General features: G+C 41.8%; 1 protein-coding gene across 13 annotated transcripts in view; it reads left to right on the forward strand.

Annotated features, from left to right (window-relative positions):
* Positions 1 to 13,911, forward strand: part of sox6 (SRY-box transcription factor 6) — a 640,702-nt gene that overhangs the window by 237,592 nt on the left and 389,199 nt on the right. Inside the window, exon 1 of one of the 13 annotated variants that reach the window (XM_086007881.1) lies at positions 7,751 to 7,896. The exons of the other annotated variants lie outside the window; for them this stretch is intronic. Within the exon in view, the coding sequence (XP_085864007.1) occupies positions 7,892 to 7,896 (5 nt within the window). The 5' untranslated portion in view covers positions 7,751 to 7,891. Of the gene's footprint in view, positions 1 to 7,750; positions 7,897 to 13,911 lie in introns of those variants that run through there. 13 annotated transcript variants of the gene reach the window in all.

The raw sequence follows: 13,911 nt of genomic DNA on the forward strand, positions 1-13,911 counted from the left end.
GACTGGAAGCCTGTGTCCAGTGGTGTACCGCAAGGATCGGTTCTGGGTCCTTTGCTGTTTGTAGTGTACATTAATGATTTAGATATGAATGTAGGAGGTATGATCAGTAAGTTCACAGATGACACGAAAATTGGTGGAGTAGTAAATAGCGAGGAGGGAAGCCTCAGGCTACAGGACGATATAGACGGGTTGGTCAGATGGGCAGAACAGTGGCAAATGGAATTTAACCCTGAAAAGTGTGAGGTGATGCATTTTGGGAGGACTAACAAGGCAAGGGAATACACAATGAATGGTAGGACCCTAGGAAGGACACAGGATCAGAGGGACCTTGGTGTGCATGTAGATAGATCCGTGAAGGCATCAGCACAGGTAGATAAGGTGGTTAAAAAGGCATATGGGATACTTGCCTTCATTAGCCAAGGCATAGAATATAAGAGCAGGGAGGTTATGATAGAGCTGTACAAAATGCTAGTTAGGCCACAGCTGGAATAGTGTGTGTCGTTCTGGTCGCCACACTATAGGAAGGATGTGATTGCATTGGAGAGGGTGCAGAGGAGATTCACCAGGATGTTTCCTGGGCTGGAGTGCTTCAGCTATGAAGAGAGACTGGACAGGCTGGGGTTGTTTTCTTTAGAGCAGAGAAGGCTGAGGGGGGACCTGATTGAGGTGTACAAAATTATGAGGGGCATAGATAGGGTAGATAGAAAGGAACTTTTCCCCTTAGTAGAGGGGTCAATAACCAGGGGGCATAGTTTCAAGGTAAGGGGCAGGAGGTTTCGAGGAGATTTGAGGAAAAACTTTTTCACCCAGAGGGTGGTTGGAATCTGGAACTCACTGCCTGAAAGGGTGGTAGAGGCAGGAACCCTCACAACATTCAAGAAGCATTTAGATGAGCACTTGAAACGCCATAGCAGACAAGGCTATGGACCAAGTGCTGGAAAATGGGATTAGAATAGACAGGGCTTGATGGCCGGCGCGAACACGATGGGCCGAAGGACCTCTTTCTGTGCTGTATGACTCTATGACATTGATTTTAATTAGGAAGGGTCAACATTCATTCTCTTCCTCCTCCAAGATTTTCACTTGGGTTTAACTTATTTAAGTAAAATAGTCCTAGAAGCTTTAACAACCCCCCACCCCTGAAAATGAAGCTTCCTTCATATACTATTAAAATAAAATAATATTGATCACATACAATATTTTATAAAAAAATGATATGTGTTTATTAATATAAGAATTTAAACAAGATGCTGGCAGTGTGAAATAGTAATGTGCAGAAAAAGTAGCATTTAATAAACTGGGGTTTGTAAAGGGCTGAAGGACTTTTTTAGACTAAGCTACACTATACCGCTGACTAAACCTACCGCAGTGGTTACTGTATCTAGATCTTCATAAAGATATGATTGCAAGTCTCCAGTTATGGGGAAAGTATAGTTCACCATTAAATTGGTATAAATAAATTGGAACTATCTAGCATAGTTCATCAATATGATATTCTAAAGCCACAGTTATATGTTCTCAGCTGTTGTAAAGTTAAGTCCTACAGTTTCTAATTTCTGCAAGAATATCTCATTTTGAATTGTAATTTACATATCCAAAATGTGTCTCTTTATTAGACACACTAATTACATGTTGTCTGCAGCAGTGTACCAACACCATCCTGTAAGTTTGATAAAAAGCAGAGCTCGACATTTTGGAGCTACTAAGATATTTAATGATATTATAAGACATGCAGAATTAAGTGTTGGCCTTGGCTCAGTGGGAACACTCTCACCTCTGAGCCAGGAGGTTGTGCACTCATGTCCCACTCCAGAGACTTGAGCACAAAGTCTAGGCTGACACTTCAGGGAGCGCTACACTATCGGAGGTGCCATAGATGTTAAACTGAAACCCTCTTAGGTGGACGTAAAAGATCCCATGGCACTATTTTGGAGAAGTGCAGGGGAGTTCTCCCTGGTGGCCTGGCTAATATTTATCCCTCAACCGACATAACTAAAAAGCAGATTTTCTGGTCATTATCACATTGCTGTTTGTGGGAGCTTGCTGTCTGCCAATTGGCTGCTGCGTTTTCTACATTACAATAGTGACTACACTTCAAAAAATACTTAATTGGCTGTAAAGCGCTTTGGGACGTCCGGTGGTCGTGAAAGGTGCTATACGAATTAGGAGCAGGAGTAGGCCACTCGGCCCCTCGAGCCTGCTCCGCCATTCAATAAGATCATGGCTGATCTGATTACTCCACATTCCCGCCTACCCCCGATAACCTTTCACCCCCTTGCTTATAAAGAATCTATCTACCTCTGGCTTAAAAATATTCAAAGACTCTGCTTCCACCGCCCTCTGAGGAAGACAGTTCCAAAGACTCATGACCCTCTGTGAGAAAAAAATTCTCCTCATCTCTGTCTTAAATGTGCGACCCCTTATTTTAAACAGTGACCAGTAGTTCTAGATTCTCCCACAAGAGGAAACATCCCCTCCACATCCACCCTATCAAGACCCCTCAGGATCTGATACGTTTCAATCAAGTCACCTCTTATTCTTCTAAACTCCAGCGGATACAAGCCTAACCTGTCCAACCTTTCCTCAGAAGACAACCCGCCCATTCCAGGTATTAGTCCAGTAAACCTTCTCTGAACTGCTTCCAGCGCATTTACATCCTTCCTTAAATAAGGAGACCAATACTGTACACAGTACTCCAGATGTGGTCTCACCAATGCCCCGTATAACTGAAGCATAACCTCCCTACTTTTGTATTCAATTCCCCTCGCAATAAACAATAACATTCTATTAGCTTTCCTAATTACTTGCTGTACCTGCATACTAACCTTTTGCAATTCATGCACTAGGACACCCAGATCCCTCTGCATCTCAGAGCTCTGCAATCTCTTGCCATTTAGATAATATGCTTCTTTTTTATTCTTCCTGCCAAAATGGACAACTTCACATTTTCCCACATTATACTTCATTTGCCAGATCTTTGCCCACTCACTTAATCTATCTATATCCCTTTGTAGCCTCCTTATGTACTTTTCATAATTTACTTTCCTACCTATCTTTGTGTCATCAGAAAATTTAGCAACCATACCTTCGGTCCCTTCATCCAGGTCATTTATATAAATTGTAAAAAGTTGAGGCCCCAGTACTGATCCCTGTGGCACACCACTCGTTACATCTTGCTAACCAGAAAATGACCCATTTAAGCCTACTCTCTGTTTCCTGTTAGCTAGCCAATCTTCTATCCATGCCAATATGTTACCCCCTACACCATGAGCTTTTATTTCTCGCAATAACCTTTGATGTGACACCTTATCAAATGCCTTCTGGAAATCTAAGTACAGTACATCCACTGGTTTCCCTTTATCCACAGCAGATATTACTTCCTCAAAGAACTCCAATAAATTGGTTAAACATGATTTCCCTTATACAAAACCATGTTGACTCTGCCTGATTACTTTGAACTTTTCTAAGTGCCCTGCTAACGTCTTTAATAATAGCTTCTAACATCTTCCCTATGATAGATGTTAAGCTAACTGGCCTGTAGTTTCCTGCTTTCTGTCTCCCTCCCTTTTTGAATAAAGGAGTTGCATTCGCTATTTTCTAATCTAATGGAACCTTTCCCGAATCTACGGAATTTTGGAAAATTAAAACCAATGCATCAACTGTCTCACTAGCCACTACTTTTAAGACCCTAGGGTGAAGTCCATCAGGACCCGGGGACTTGTCAGCCTGCAGCTCCAACAATTTGCTCAGAACCACATCCCTGGTGATTTTCATTTTCTTGAGTTCCTCCTTCCCTTCCATTTCCTGATTTACAGCTATTTCTGGGATGTTACTTGTATCCTCTATAGTGAAGACCGATGCAAAATACCTGTTCAATTCAACTGCCATCTCCTTATTTTCCATTATTAACTCCCCAGACTCACTTTCTATAGGACCAATGCTCACTTTGTTAACTCTTTCCTTTTTTAAATATCTATAGAAACTCTTACTATCTGTTTTTATATTTCTAGCTAGCTTTCTCTTGTACTCTAACTTTTCTCTCCTTATTAATCTTTTAGTCATTCTTTGCTGTTTTTTATATTCTGTCCAATCTTTTGATCTGCCACCCATCTTTGCGCAATTATATGCTTTTTCTTTAAGTTTGATACTACCTTTAACTTTTTTAGTTAACCACGGATGGTGGGTCCTTCCCTTGGAATTTTTCTTTCTCGTTGGAATGTATATATTCTGTGTATTCTGAAATATCCCCTTAAATGTCTGCCACTGCAACTCTATTGACCTATCTCTTAACCTAATTTGCCAGTTCACTTTAGCTAGCTCTGCTTTCATGCCCTCATAATTGCCCTTATTTAAGTTTAAAATACTAGTCTTGGACCCACTCTTCTCTCCCTCAAACTGAATGTAAAATTCAATCATATTATGATCGCTGCTACCTAGGGGTGCCTTCACTATGAGGTCATTAATTAATCCTACCTCGTTGCACAATACCAGGTCCAGTATAGCCTGCTCTCTGGTTGGCTCCAGAACGTGCAGTTCTAAGAAACTATCCCGAAAACATTCTATGAACTCCTCATCTAGGCTACCTTTGCTCATCTGATCTTTCCAGTCTATATGTAGATTAAAATCCCCCATGATTATTGCCATACCTTTCTGACAAGCTCCCATTATTTCTTCCTTTATACTCCATCCTACCATGTGGTTACTGTTAGTGGGCCTGTACACCACTCTCACAAGTGACTTCTTGCCTTTATCATTTTTCATCTCTACCCAAACCGTTTCTACATCCTGGTTTCCTGAACTTAGGCTATCCCTCTCTATTGTGCTAATACCATCATTAATTAACAGCACCACCCCGCCACCTTTTCCTAGCTTCCTGCCCTTCCTAAATGTTATGTACCCATCAATATAAAGGTCCCAATCTATGTCATCCTGCAGCCATGTTTCTGTAATGGCTATCAGATCGTACTTATTTATTTATATTTGTGCTATCAGTTCATCTGTTTTGTTTCAAATGCTACGTGCATTCAGATGCAGAGCCTTTAGTTTTGTCCTTTTATTATGTTTGTAACCTCTAGCCTTATCTGTTGATTTACTCTTAGATTTGTACTCTCTATCCCTTCCTGTCATGGTCTGTTTATCATTTCCCATATTAATACCTTTCTCTGTTGCCTTGTCTCTACTCTTTGATTTACCACATCTTCCCAAATTTGATCCCTTGCCCCCACTATTTAGTTTAAAGCCCTCTCTACTGGCCCAGTTATATGACTCGCCAGAACACTGGTCCCAGCACGGTTCAGGTGAAGTATAAATGCAATTCTTTCTTTCTTTATTTCTTAATTGGCTGTAAAGTCCTTTGGGACCACCTGAAATTGTGAAAGACACTACATAAATGCAAGTTCTTTCTTTTGAATATGCTAATAATAATAAATCTATTGGACTTGAATAGATAATACATCTTGTGCTACTAAACTTGTTGGGGAGTAGATAATACTGGAACACTACTAGGTCTGATTGAGTATAGCATATAGCACTGCTAATCTTCTAGGAGTATTATAAATATGTATATATATAATGTTGCCTCATCAATATTTATCTAGAATGATAAATTTTACATCTGCGCACACTTCTTGTCAACTGTTTATAAAATTCCTATGTTTAGGTTTATAATGGAAACTACCTATGTAAATTGTCACACTGTAATGACACCCTTCCACCAGTGGAAGTATTGCAGCACCCTCAATGGTAACATACAAAAATAAGGGCAGCGTATGACTTTAAAGTGGAGACTGAATTATGTCTGTATTCCCTAGTTCAGTTATTCTCTGGCCTCTAACCTCGCTTTGCCCAAAAACTACACAAGGATTTGATTCCCTCTATGCAATGTCACAGGAGATCAACTAGTAATACACATGCAAAATCTTACATCTAAGCACAATTCCTGTCTACAAAACCTTACTTCCTGTTGTCACATCTTCGTCACACCTTGTGTCAGCTCTTTCCATTATGAGTTCCTACGTCCACATTTATAATGGCCCAGAAATTCGGGTCTCCACGGGTGAGTATGCACGGGGTACTCACCCGTAAGCCCAATGGAAGTGCCGGTTTCGTGCATGCACTGCGCATGCGCGGGAAACTGGCACTTCCATTCTCCTGAAAGAAGGGGTTCAGAAGTGGAATGCGTGTGCAGGAGAGGCAGCGCGTGCGCATCAAACTTATGGTTTTTTTGCAGGTTTTCCCGGGAGGGTAAGTCTCCAGGATTTACACTTTTAAAAAGCAGGTGCAAGGCCTGCTTTTAACAAGTGGTGAATTAATTAAAATTAAAACATTTTTTCCACAGGTTTATTATTTTTTAATACTTTAAAGAAAGGTAAGTTTATTTTTAGCCCCGTTAGAAAATGTAATTTTTTTTTCAAAAAATTTAAATTATTGTTTAAAATAGTTATTTTATATAATTTATAGTTATTTTTAAAATGTGATTTAAAAAAAAAAAAAAATTATTTGAAGTTTTAGTGATGTTTTGGGGCTTGTAGTATTTATGGTTTTGACAGCTCTTCCTGTCAATTTTAAGTATGGGCATTTCCCTGCTACCATTGGCTCTCCATGGTCCACGTGATCCCAGGGGACGCATCGAACTAATTGCGCTCCTGGGATACGCAAGCACTGCACACCGGCAGTTGGAGGAGGCCCAGGAGTGCAATTCCACGGGGCCCCACAGCTCAACGGCCGGCGCGCAAGGTAAGTGCAGGTCGGAGGCTTGCACCCGCGGGAAGCCTCCTACCCGAATTTCTGGGCCAATGGAAACTGCCAACATAAACTTGTTACAGTGTAATTACACCCTCCTGCCAGTGTCAGCGCTGTAGCGCCTCAGTTATGCATCTCCCAGCTCCTCGGTCTGTACTGCAGAGAAACTTTTTTCCTCCACCAACTACTTCTCTGCTTCCCAAATTGCCTGACATTTTGCTACTTTACGGTAAACAATAACATAAAATCAAAGTATTCTTTCAATATAAGGACAGAAAGTATGACTTCAAAATGGAGACTGAATTATATCTGTGCACCCTGGTCCAATTAGCCCCGCCTTCAAATCCTGCACCTGAAAACTACACTTGGTCTTGTCCCCTGAGAAATTTGCTAATGGGTATAGAAAGAAAAAACTTTTTCATGTAAGCATCTTTTATGGCCTCAATGTCCCAAAGAGCATCACAGCCAATGAATTACTTTTGAAGTGTAGTCATTGTTGTTATGTAGGCAGAGAGATGGCAGCTAATTTACATACAACAAGGTCCCATAAACCATGAAGTGAGCTGAATGACAGTTAATGGTGGTGCTGGTTCTTTCAGTAGTGCCATGGGATCTTTTACATCCACGTGAATAAGCAACAGGGGTCATCTGAAAGATGGCACCTCTGACATTGCCGCACTCCTTCAGTACTGTACTGCAGTGTCAGCCTAGATTATGTACTCAAGTCTTGGAGTTGGGCTTGAACCCATAATCTTCTGGCTCAGAGGAGGAAATGCTACCATTGGACCAAGCTGGCACTTCAAACAAAAATGGGGACAAATGATAATACATAAGACCTAATTGGGTATAATACTTATAGCATTGCTAGACCCCTATGCATAGAGATAAGGCATATAACACTGCTAGACCTGCAGTGTATAGGTACTGCATGTAATGTTCCTAGACCTGTATGCATATAAGTAATGCACACAACACTGAGACTCATCTGGAGATATATCATTTATTTTTCTTTTTGTACTGTACTATTGTAGATAATACTGCAAACTCTATTGCATGTATCCATAATGAACCTAAATCAACAGCGCAAACCTCCTAACCTCCTAAACATGTGATCATCTTAGCAACCATTGTGGCAGCGCCCTACTCCCCCATGGTGTAAGTCTATTTTTTGCTTACTGTATATTTTATACTGTCGCTCACTTCTCAGTCATAACCCATTTGTTGGTCTCCTTTACAATCACATTGTTGATTTGACAACATTGTACAAAAATTGTCTGAGCAGATACTGTAAACAGCTCTTGGTACTGATGTATCAGTATTGAGTAACAATGACAAACGGCAACAATCATTCAAGCAGATTGCGGAGAAGACCCCTTTTTAGCTGAAAATGGTTTCTTGTTATGGGAACTGCTGCTTAACTTGAGTCATGCAGTTGAAATAATGGCCATGTATATGGTTTCCACGAAAATTTGACATGGTGCTTGCTTCTTATTGTTGGGTACATTCATTTTTCTATCTCTGAAAAGAGCTCATCCACATAAAATGTGTCAGCATGGCATTTGGAGTGTTACAGTTGACTAATAAAGTATGATTGACAGCGTGTGGACAGTCTTTCCACTGGGTGAATGAAGCTACCAAGTAAATACTCTAAAGCCTGGCTGGGTAGGCTGCCAGAAAAATGTTTTACTTTTTACTATACAAAACAGGTGGCAGCGATTCAGTGTGAAATTATTTGATTTTTATGCAAGGAAGAGAGTATTACAAAAACAGCACAGTAATGCTGTGGCTCCTCAATCTCCAGGATCCTGGCACCGAAAATGTAACTTTTGGCTTGTGCCAGTGGTGCCCCTGACAGTGGCTGCTGAATGGAGACTTTTCATTTTAGATGAACAATGATGTACAGATGACAAAGAGAATGCCAAACGAACACTGAGGCAAATAGCATAGATGCATTTACGGGCAAGCTAGAGAAGTACATAAGGGAGAAAAGAATAGAAGCATATGTTGATAGGGTGAGAGGAAGTAACGGGGGGAGGAGGCTCGCGTTGAGCATAAGCATGGCACAGAACTGTAGGGCCAAATGGACTGTTTCTGTGCTGTAAATTACTGTGTAATCCTATGTAAAACTCCTTCCTGCTACTTTCACATTGTTTTATTAAAAGCTTTTATACTGGCTGTCCTGATGGCTCAGTTAGTAAACCTACTGCTTAGGGCGGAGTTGAGCCCCACAGATCAAGGACATCACAGATTTGATCCCTAGCCTCGCTGATCACAGCCAGGGTGGAATATAAACCCAGCAATTGGATTCAGTGTCTTTGGGCCAGGCAGAGGGAAAGAAAATTAGCTGGGATTCCCGCTCCTAATCATTATCCAGTCACGACTGCTGGAAAATAAGTGCCTCTGGATGTCAGGTGAGGGCTTGACTGTGATGGCCCCTGTGGTCAAATAGCCAGTCAAAACTCACTGGCCTAGAAATTCAGTGGGCTGCGCCACCAGTTAGCGCCTAAAGAGGGCACTCAGTGGCTTTAGCGCCACTGGCCACGCCTCCCGCGAAATTTAGCAGGGTGCTAATGGCAGCGTTAGCCTGTAGCGCTGCGCCACCACCGATGACATCATCGGTGTGCGCAGTGCCCCGCTACCGCCCTGAATGCGATATTGTGTCGCACCCCCCCCCCCCCCCAGTAGTGCCGGTCGCAAATCGCGACCGGTTCAGGGGGGCCTACCTGTGGCAGTAGTGGCGCAAATTAAAGGGGAGGTGCGGGGCGGCCATTTTTTTCAGTGGCTGCCTGCCAGCACCTCCTCACGCCGCCCTCCCCGGCCTCCTGATCCCCCCCCCCCCCCGGGCAGTGCCGGCTGTGTCCTGAGCGCCCGGCTCTTCTCCTCGGTGCCGGGCTCTTTTGCCGGCACTCGTGATCGCGCTGGTGCAGGCCCCTCCCCTTTAAGAAGGGGAGGAAGGCCTGCAGTACCGCAGCGCGCCGTGCCGCAGCGTGTGGCGCTGCGGCACGTTGCGCTGCGATATTCAGTTTCAGCGCCCCAAGAGGGATGCGGGGCGCCTCGAGCAGCGCCCCGCGTCCCTCTTGGGGCGCTCAAACTGAATATCGGGCTGGCGCTCCCGGCTCCTTCCGGGGCGGGACCTCCGGTGCCCAGGCGAGTTTGGCGCCCCAAACGCCGTGCCACCGAATTTTTAGCCCACTGTCTATTCTTAGGCATGACGGATGACTACTTGGCTGACGGACTGGTGGTCCCTGTGGCACTATACCTGCCTGCTTTTAAGATTAGAAAGGTGGAGGGGGGTCAGGGGATGTGGATCCTGCACCAACATAGCGATGTTATGACACCAATTGTAAATGAGTCATATCACTGGTTACACTAAAGGAACATCTCCTGGCTCTAACCAGCTCACAATCAATTTGAAGCTGAATGTTGCCACAGGGAGACAGGACACTCAACCTCATGTTAACAGCAGTTACCTAGATATGTGTTAAAATGTCAGATTGTGTCAATTTTACTGGGTAAATGCTTTAGACAGAAGTATGCAATTGCATTTCTACAATAAGCTACAAATAATTCTTTACTTAAAAAAAAGACTTGTTATATTATTGATATACATCAGGGCACTCCCTCCCCTAAGATAGCCTGCAGTTCCAATCTCCCTGCAGGAATGTGACTTCTCAGCAGCTACTAATAGAGCTGGGAGGTAAGAGCCTCTCAATTCCTGTGACATGACTAATTGTTGTATAATGAATGGCCCAAGTAGGATTATAAGCTTTTACAGTATGTATGTATTAATCAATCACTGTGTGGTGATAAAAGCTTATCCTTTTTTTGTGTCATTGTGCTACGTAGCCTGAAATTCAAAACAATTAAAATTCAAATTAACTCCGTGTAACTACTTCCATGCATTTAGAGTTTTGGCACAAATTAAATTGTATTTGAGAAGGAAATAATGTTTTATCAAAGTACAGAATTTTCATATTATCTGGGAAAGGAAACAGCATCTGCTTAACATTACAATTGGTATAAGTGGTGCTGAGAGTTTAAAACGTCAAAAAAGCTGCATGAAACAGGCAGGGAATCTAACACTGCTTTAGTAATGTTTCTGGATAAAATTATTTGATTTGTTTGAGTACTATTCCATTAAGGCCTTTCAAAAAGAGGCATTGGGTGGTTCAGTGCAGTACCCTTTTACCTCTGGGAACTGGTTTGGACTGTTCGAATGAAAGTCTCCTCTCTGCTGGGTGTACACGTCCTATTTGAAATGAGTATTGGTTGTCTGGCTGGAGTTTGAGGGTTAAGATACATTAATAAGCTGGGGTGGTGAGAGGTTTATTCAAATCTGAATCATGCCCAGGGAGTTCTAGAGGCTGACATTAAAGGTAAAAAAAATGGAAAACTTTCCATTTTCCAGCACTGACATCCCTCATCTTGGGAAGCACCAAAACCTAAAACAATGTGATGTTAAAAAATCAGACAGTGTAAATTAAGTTTGCAGTACTTTGAATAAGCACTTATTTTTTAAGGATATCAAGATATTCGAGAAACCTAGGATAAAATTTCTCCTGTTGATTTTGGGAAAGCAATTGCAGAATGACGTTACCCATTTTGTACTTGTGATGGCTTTTTCACTACAATAGTTATGAGGAGGAATTTTACCTCCCCAGGCACATTTTCTACAAGTGCTTTTACATTACAGCAGTGCAGTTTCCAGGTCTCCCTCCGTATAACTGCCTATGTACAGTAGATGGTTCAGAAAATGACAGCATTGTAGACCACATCATGGTGGATCTATAAATGCACCGTCTGGTTAAGGGAGGTGGTTGCACTAATGTAAACACCAGGAGCCCATTGCTGCATTTATGCTCTATTATGCAATTGGGTCTCCACATTACACAACAGAACCCAGCATAACCAGTACCTGACTGAAAAGTGAAAGGAAGAGAGTGGCACTCAGGGGACATGCTCGCTGTACTGGAACAGTGGGACATAGGAACTGTAAAAGTGCTTTAGGAGTAGGAGTCTGGCGATGTGAATAGTTCCTGACCATTGTATCACTGCAAGGACTTTTTTATTGATGCTGCTTAATGTTTAGATGAGTGAGATTTCCCCTCAATCACTGCAAATCATTTACCATAGATTCATAATCATACAGCACAAAACGAGGCCATTTGTTGAAATGTCTCATTGGCTACCTGCTCCCCAACACAATAATACAGAAGGGAGTTGAAGGCTTCTTGAACTTTTTGCTTTCATAATTTGCTGTATCAAATGTATACAAAATTGTGTTTGATTTTTAATTGTAGTCTAGAGGTTCTCCTATTTCTGCTTTAATCAAAGGAAGGATGGAGCATTGAGATTAAAATGTTAGAGAGCGTCTTCTATATCTTGTTTGGAAGAAAGTTTAAATTGTTAATGGTTTTGAATAGACTTTCAGTGCTACAGTATTCTTATTTAAATAACTTGGCTTTACAAGCAGAGCTTTTTGTTCCAATCGGCCGAGTGCAGTTCTTTGTGCCAGCTCTCACCCATTTGCCTGTATTTCATTGACACCCGTGCTTTTGGGGGAGTATTTGTTGAATACTGAAAAGAAAATTAGTTATTTTACGTTTAAGAAGTAAAGTTCATTTTTGATTGTGATCTTTTTGACATATTTGGAATCATTTTGTAATTAAAATAAAAAAATACTGTGCCTGACATCTGACCCAACATCAAAAACCATCGCAAAGTTGGGTACAAATACTCCAATATCCTTGCAGGCCCTCCTGCCTCCCACCTCTAAAAACAAAGGAAGGCAAAAGGTGCTCTCTATTCATCTGGTTAACTTTCTTTTCTGTACATTAAATAAAAGTTACTGTAATTTGTGTAAAAGACACACAACACACAGTCGTTGCAGTCAGGCTAAGGATCGTGTGTGTGTTCAGTGGCCAGCCGCATCACAGAGTGCTGTCACAGTGCGAGAGAAATGATATGCTGCTGTTATCATCAAGGAAGGTCTGTGACTTACAAGACGGAGCAGAAAAACCACAACTTAAACTCGGAAGAAATAGGATATCCGTTTTGATATGGAGAGACACTTGGCGCTGTTACTGAACTGTAAAGGCAGACAGCAGTAAGACCATAATGCTAACTAATTATACACAAGTAGTTGTTGAATGTAATGCTATCTGCAGGGACAATTCGCAAGTCAAAACATTCCATCACATCTGAGCTGTAGGCATAAAGTAGTCTTCGGCTGCTGAAACCCAGTGACAGAATCACCCAAGTTTAAGTGCACGTCATTAAAAAATTACCATGTTTGTGGGCTGTACGATAAAATGACCTTTCCAGACTTCATAGCTAGACTGTAGTCCTACCAGCACATTCAGCTAGTTGTCATCAACCTCAACATTTCTGTCCATCGTCTGCTGTTTCTTATATATAGAAACAATATCTTGATCAAGCAGCGATTTGTTTGTAGCCTGTTTTAATGAGTGCACAGGCCGACTGTTTTGCCTAGGAACCATTCTATTGATGAGTAACCCTTGTATAAATATGGGGATACGCTGCTGAGACAGGGGCAAACAAAAAAAAAGAAATGCGAGTGACAGAGATAGAGGGAGGGAGGTAAAAAATCGTGAAATGCTAGGGAGAAATCAAGCTGGTAAGAATGACACGAGGAGAACCCCAGTGGAACATTTAAATAAAGCAGAAGAAATTCAGTTCACGAGTGAGTCTTCTCATCTTCACACTTTTTAAAAATTAGTAAGTTAAAAGGGAAAGGTTTTCTTTTGACTCATCTATGTTTTAAGGATATTTGTGTTGCAGCAGTAATCATTGAGAATGTTATTCGGAAACTGACTGGGTGGATCATAACAGTATCAGAGTGATGAATGAACTTACACAGATGCAAAGAGAAGATTGCGGGGTAATGACAGTATCTGTGAATTTTAATTCAGCTCACTCACACTGTCAGTAACTTATCCCAACCAATTTGCCCTAATAATGTTACCAGTAGTCCACATTTACCATAACAATCTCACACTTCAGAAGTTTCAGATGCCCGCCAAACAGCTCCACCATATAAAACCAGCAAAATTTAGAACCAGCAGAATTTAGAGCATTGAAGGAGGCCGCTCGGCCGGTTCTTTGCTAGAGAAATGCGAAGCTAATCCCACTTGCCTGCTCTCTCCCCAT

Source organism: Somniosus microcephalus, chromosome 15 (genome assembly GCF_052327205.1).
Source record: "Somniosus microcephalus isolate GS21.2 chromosome 15, FLI_Smic_1.0, whole genome shotgun sequence".
Taxonomy (NCBI): domain Eukaryota; kingdom Metazoa; phylum Chordata; class Chondrichthyes; order Squaliformes; family Somniosidae; genus Somniosus; species Somniosus microcephalus.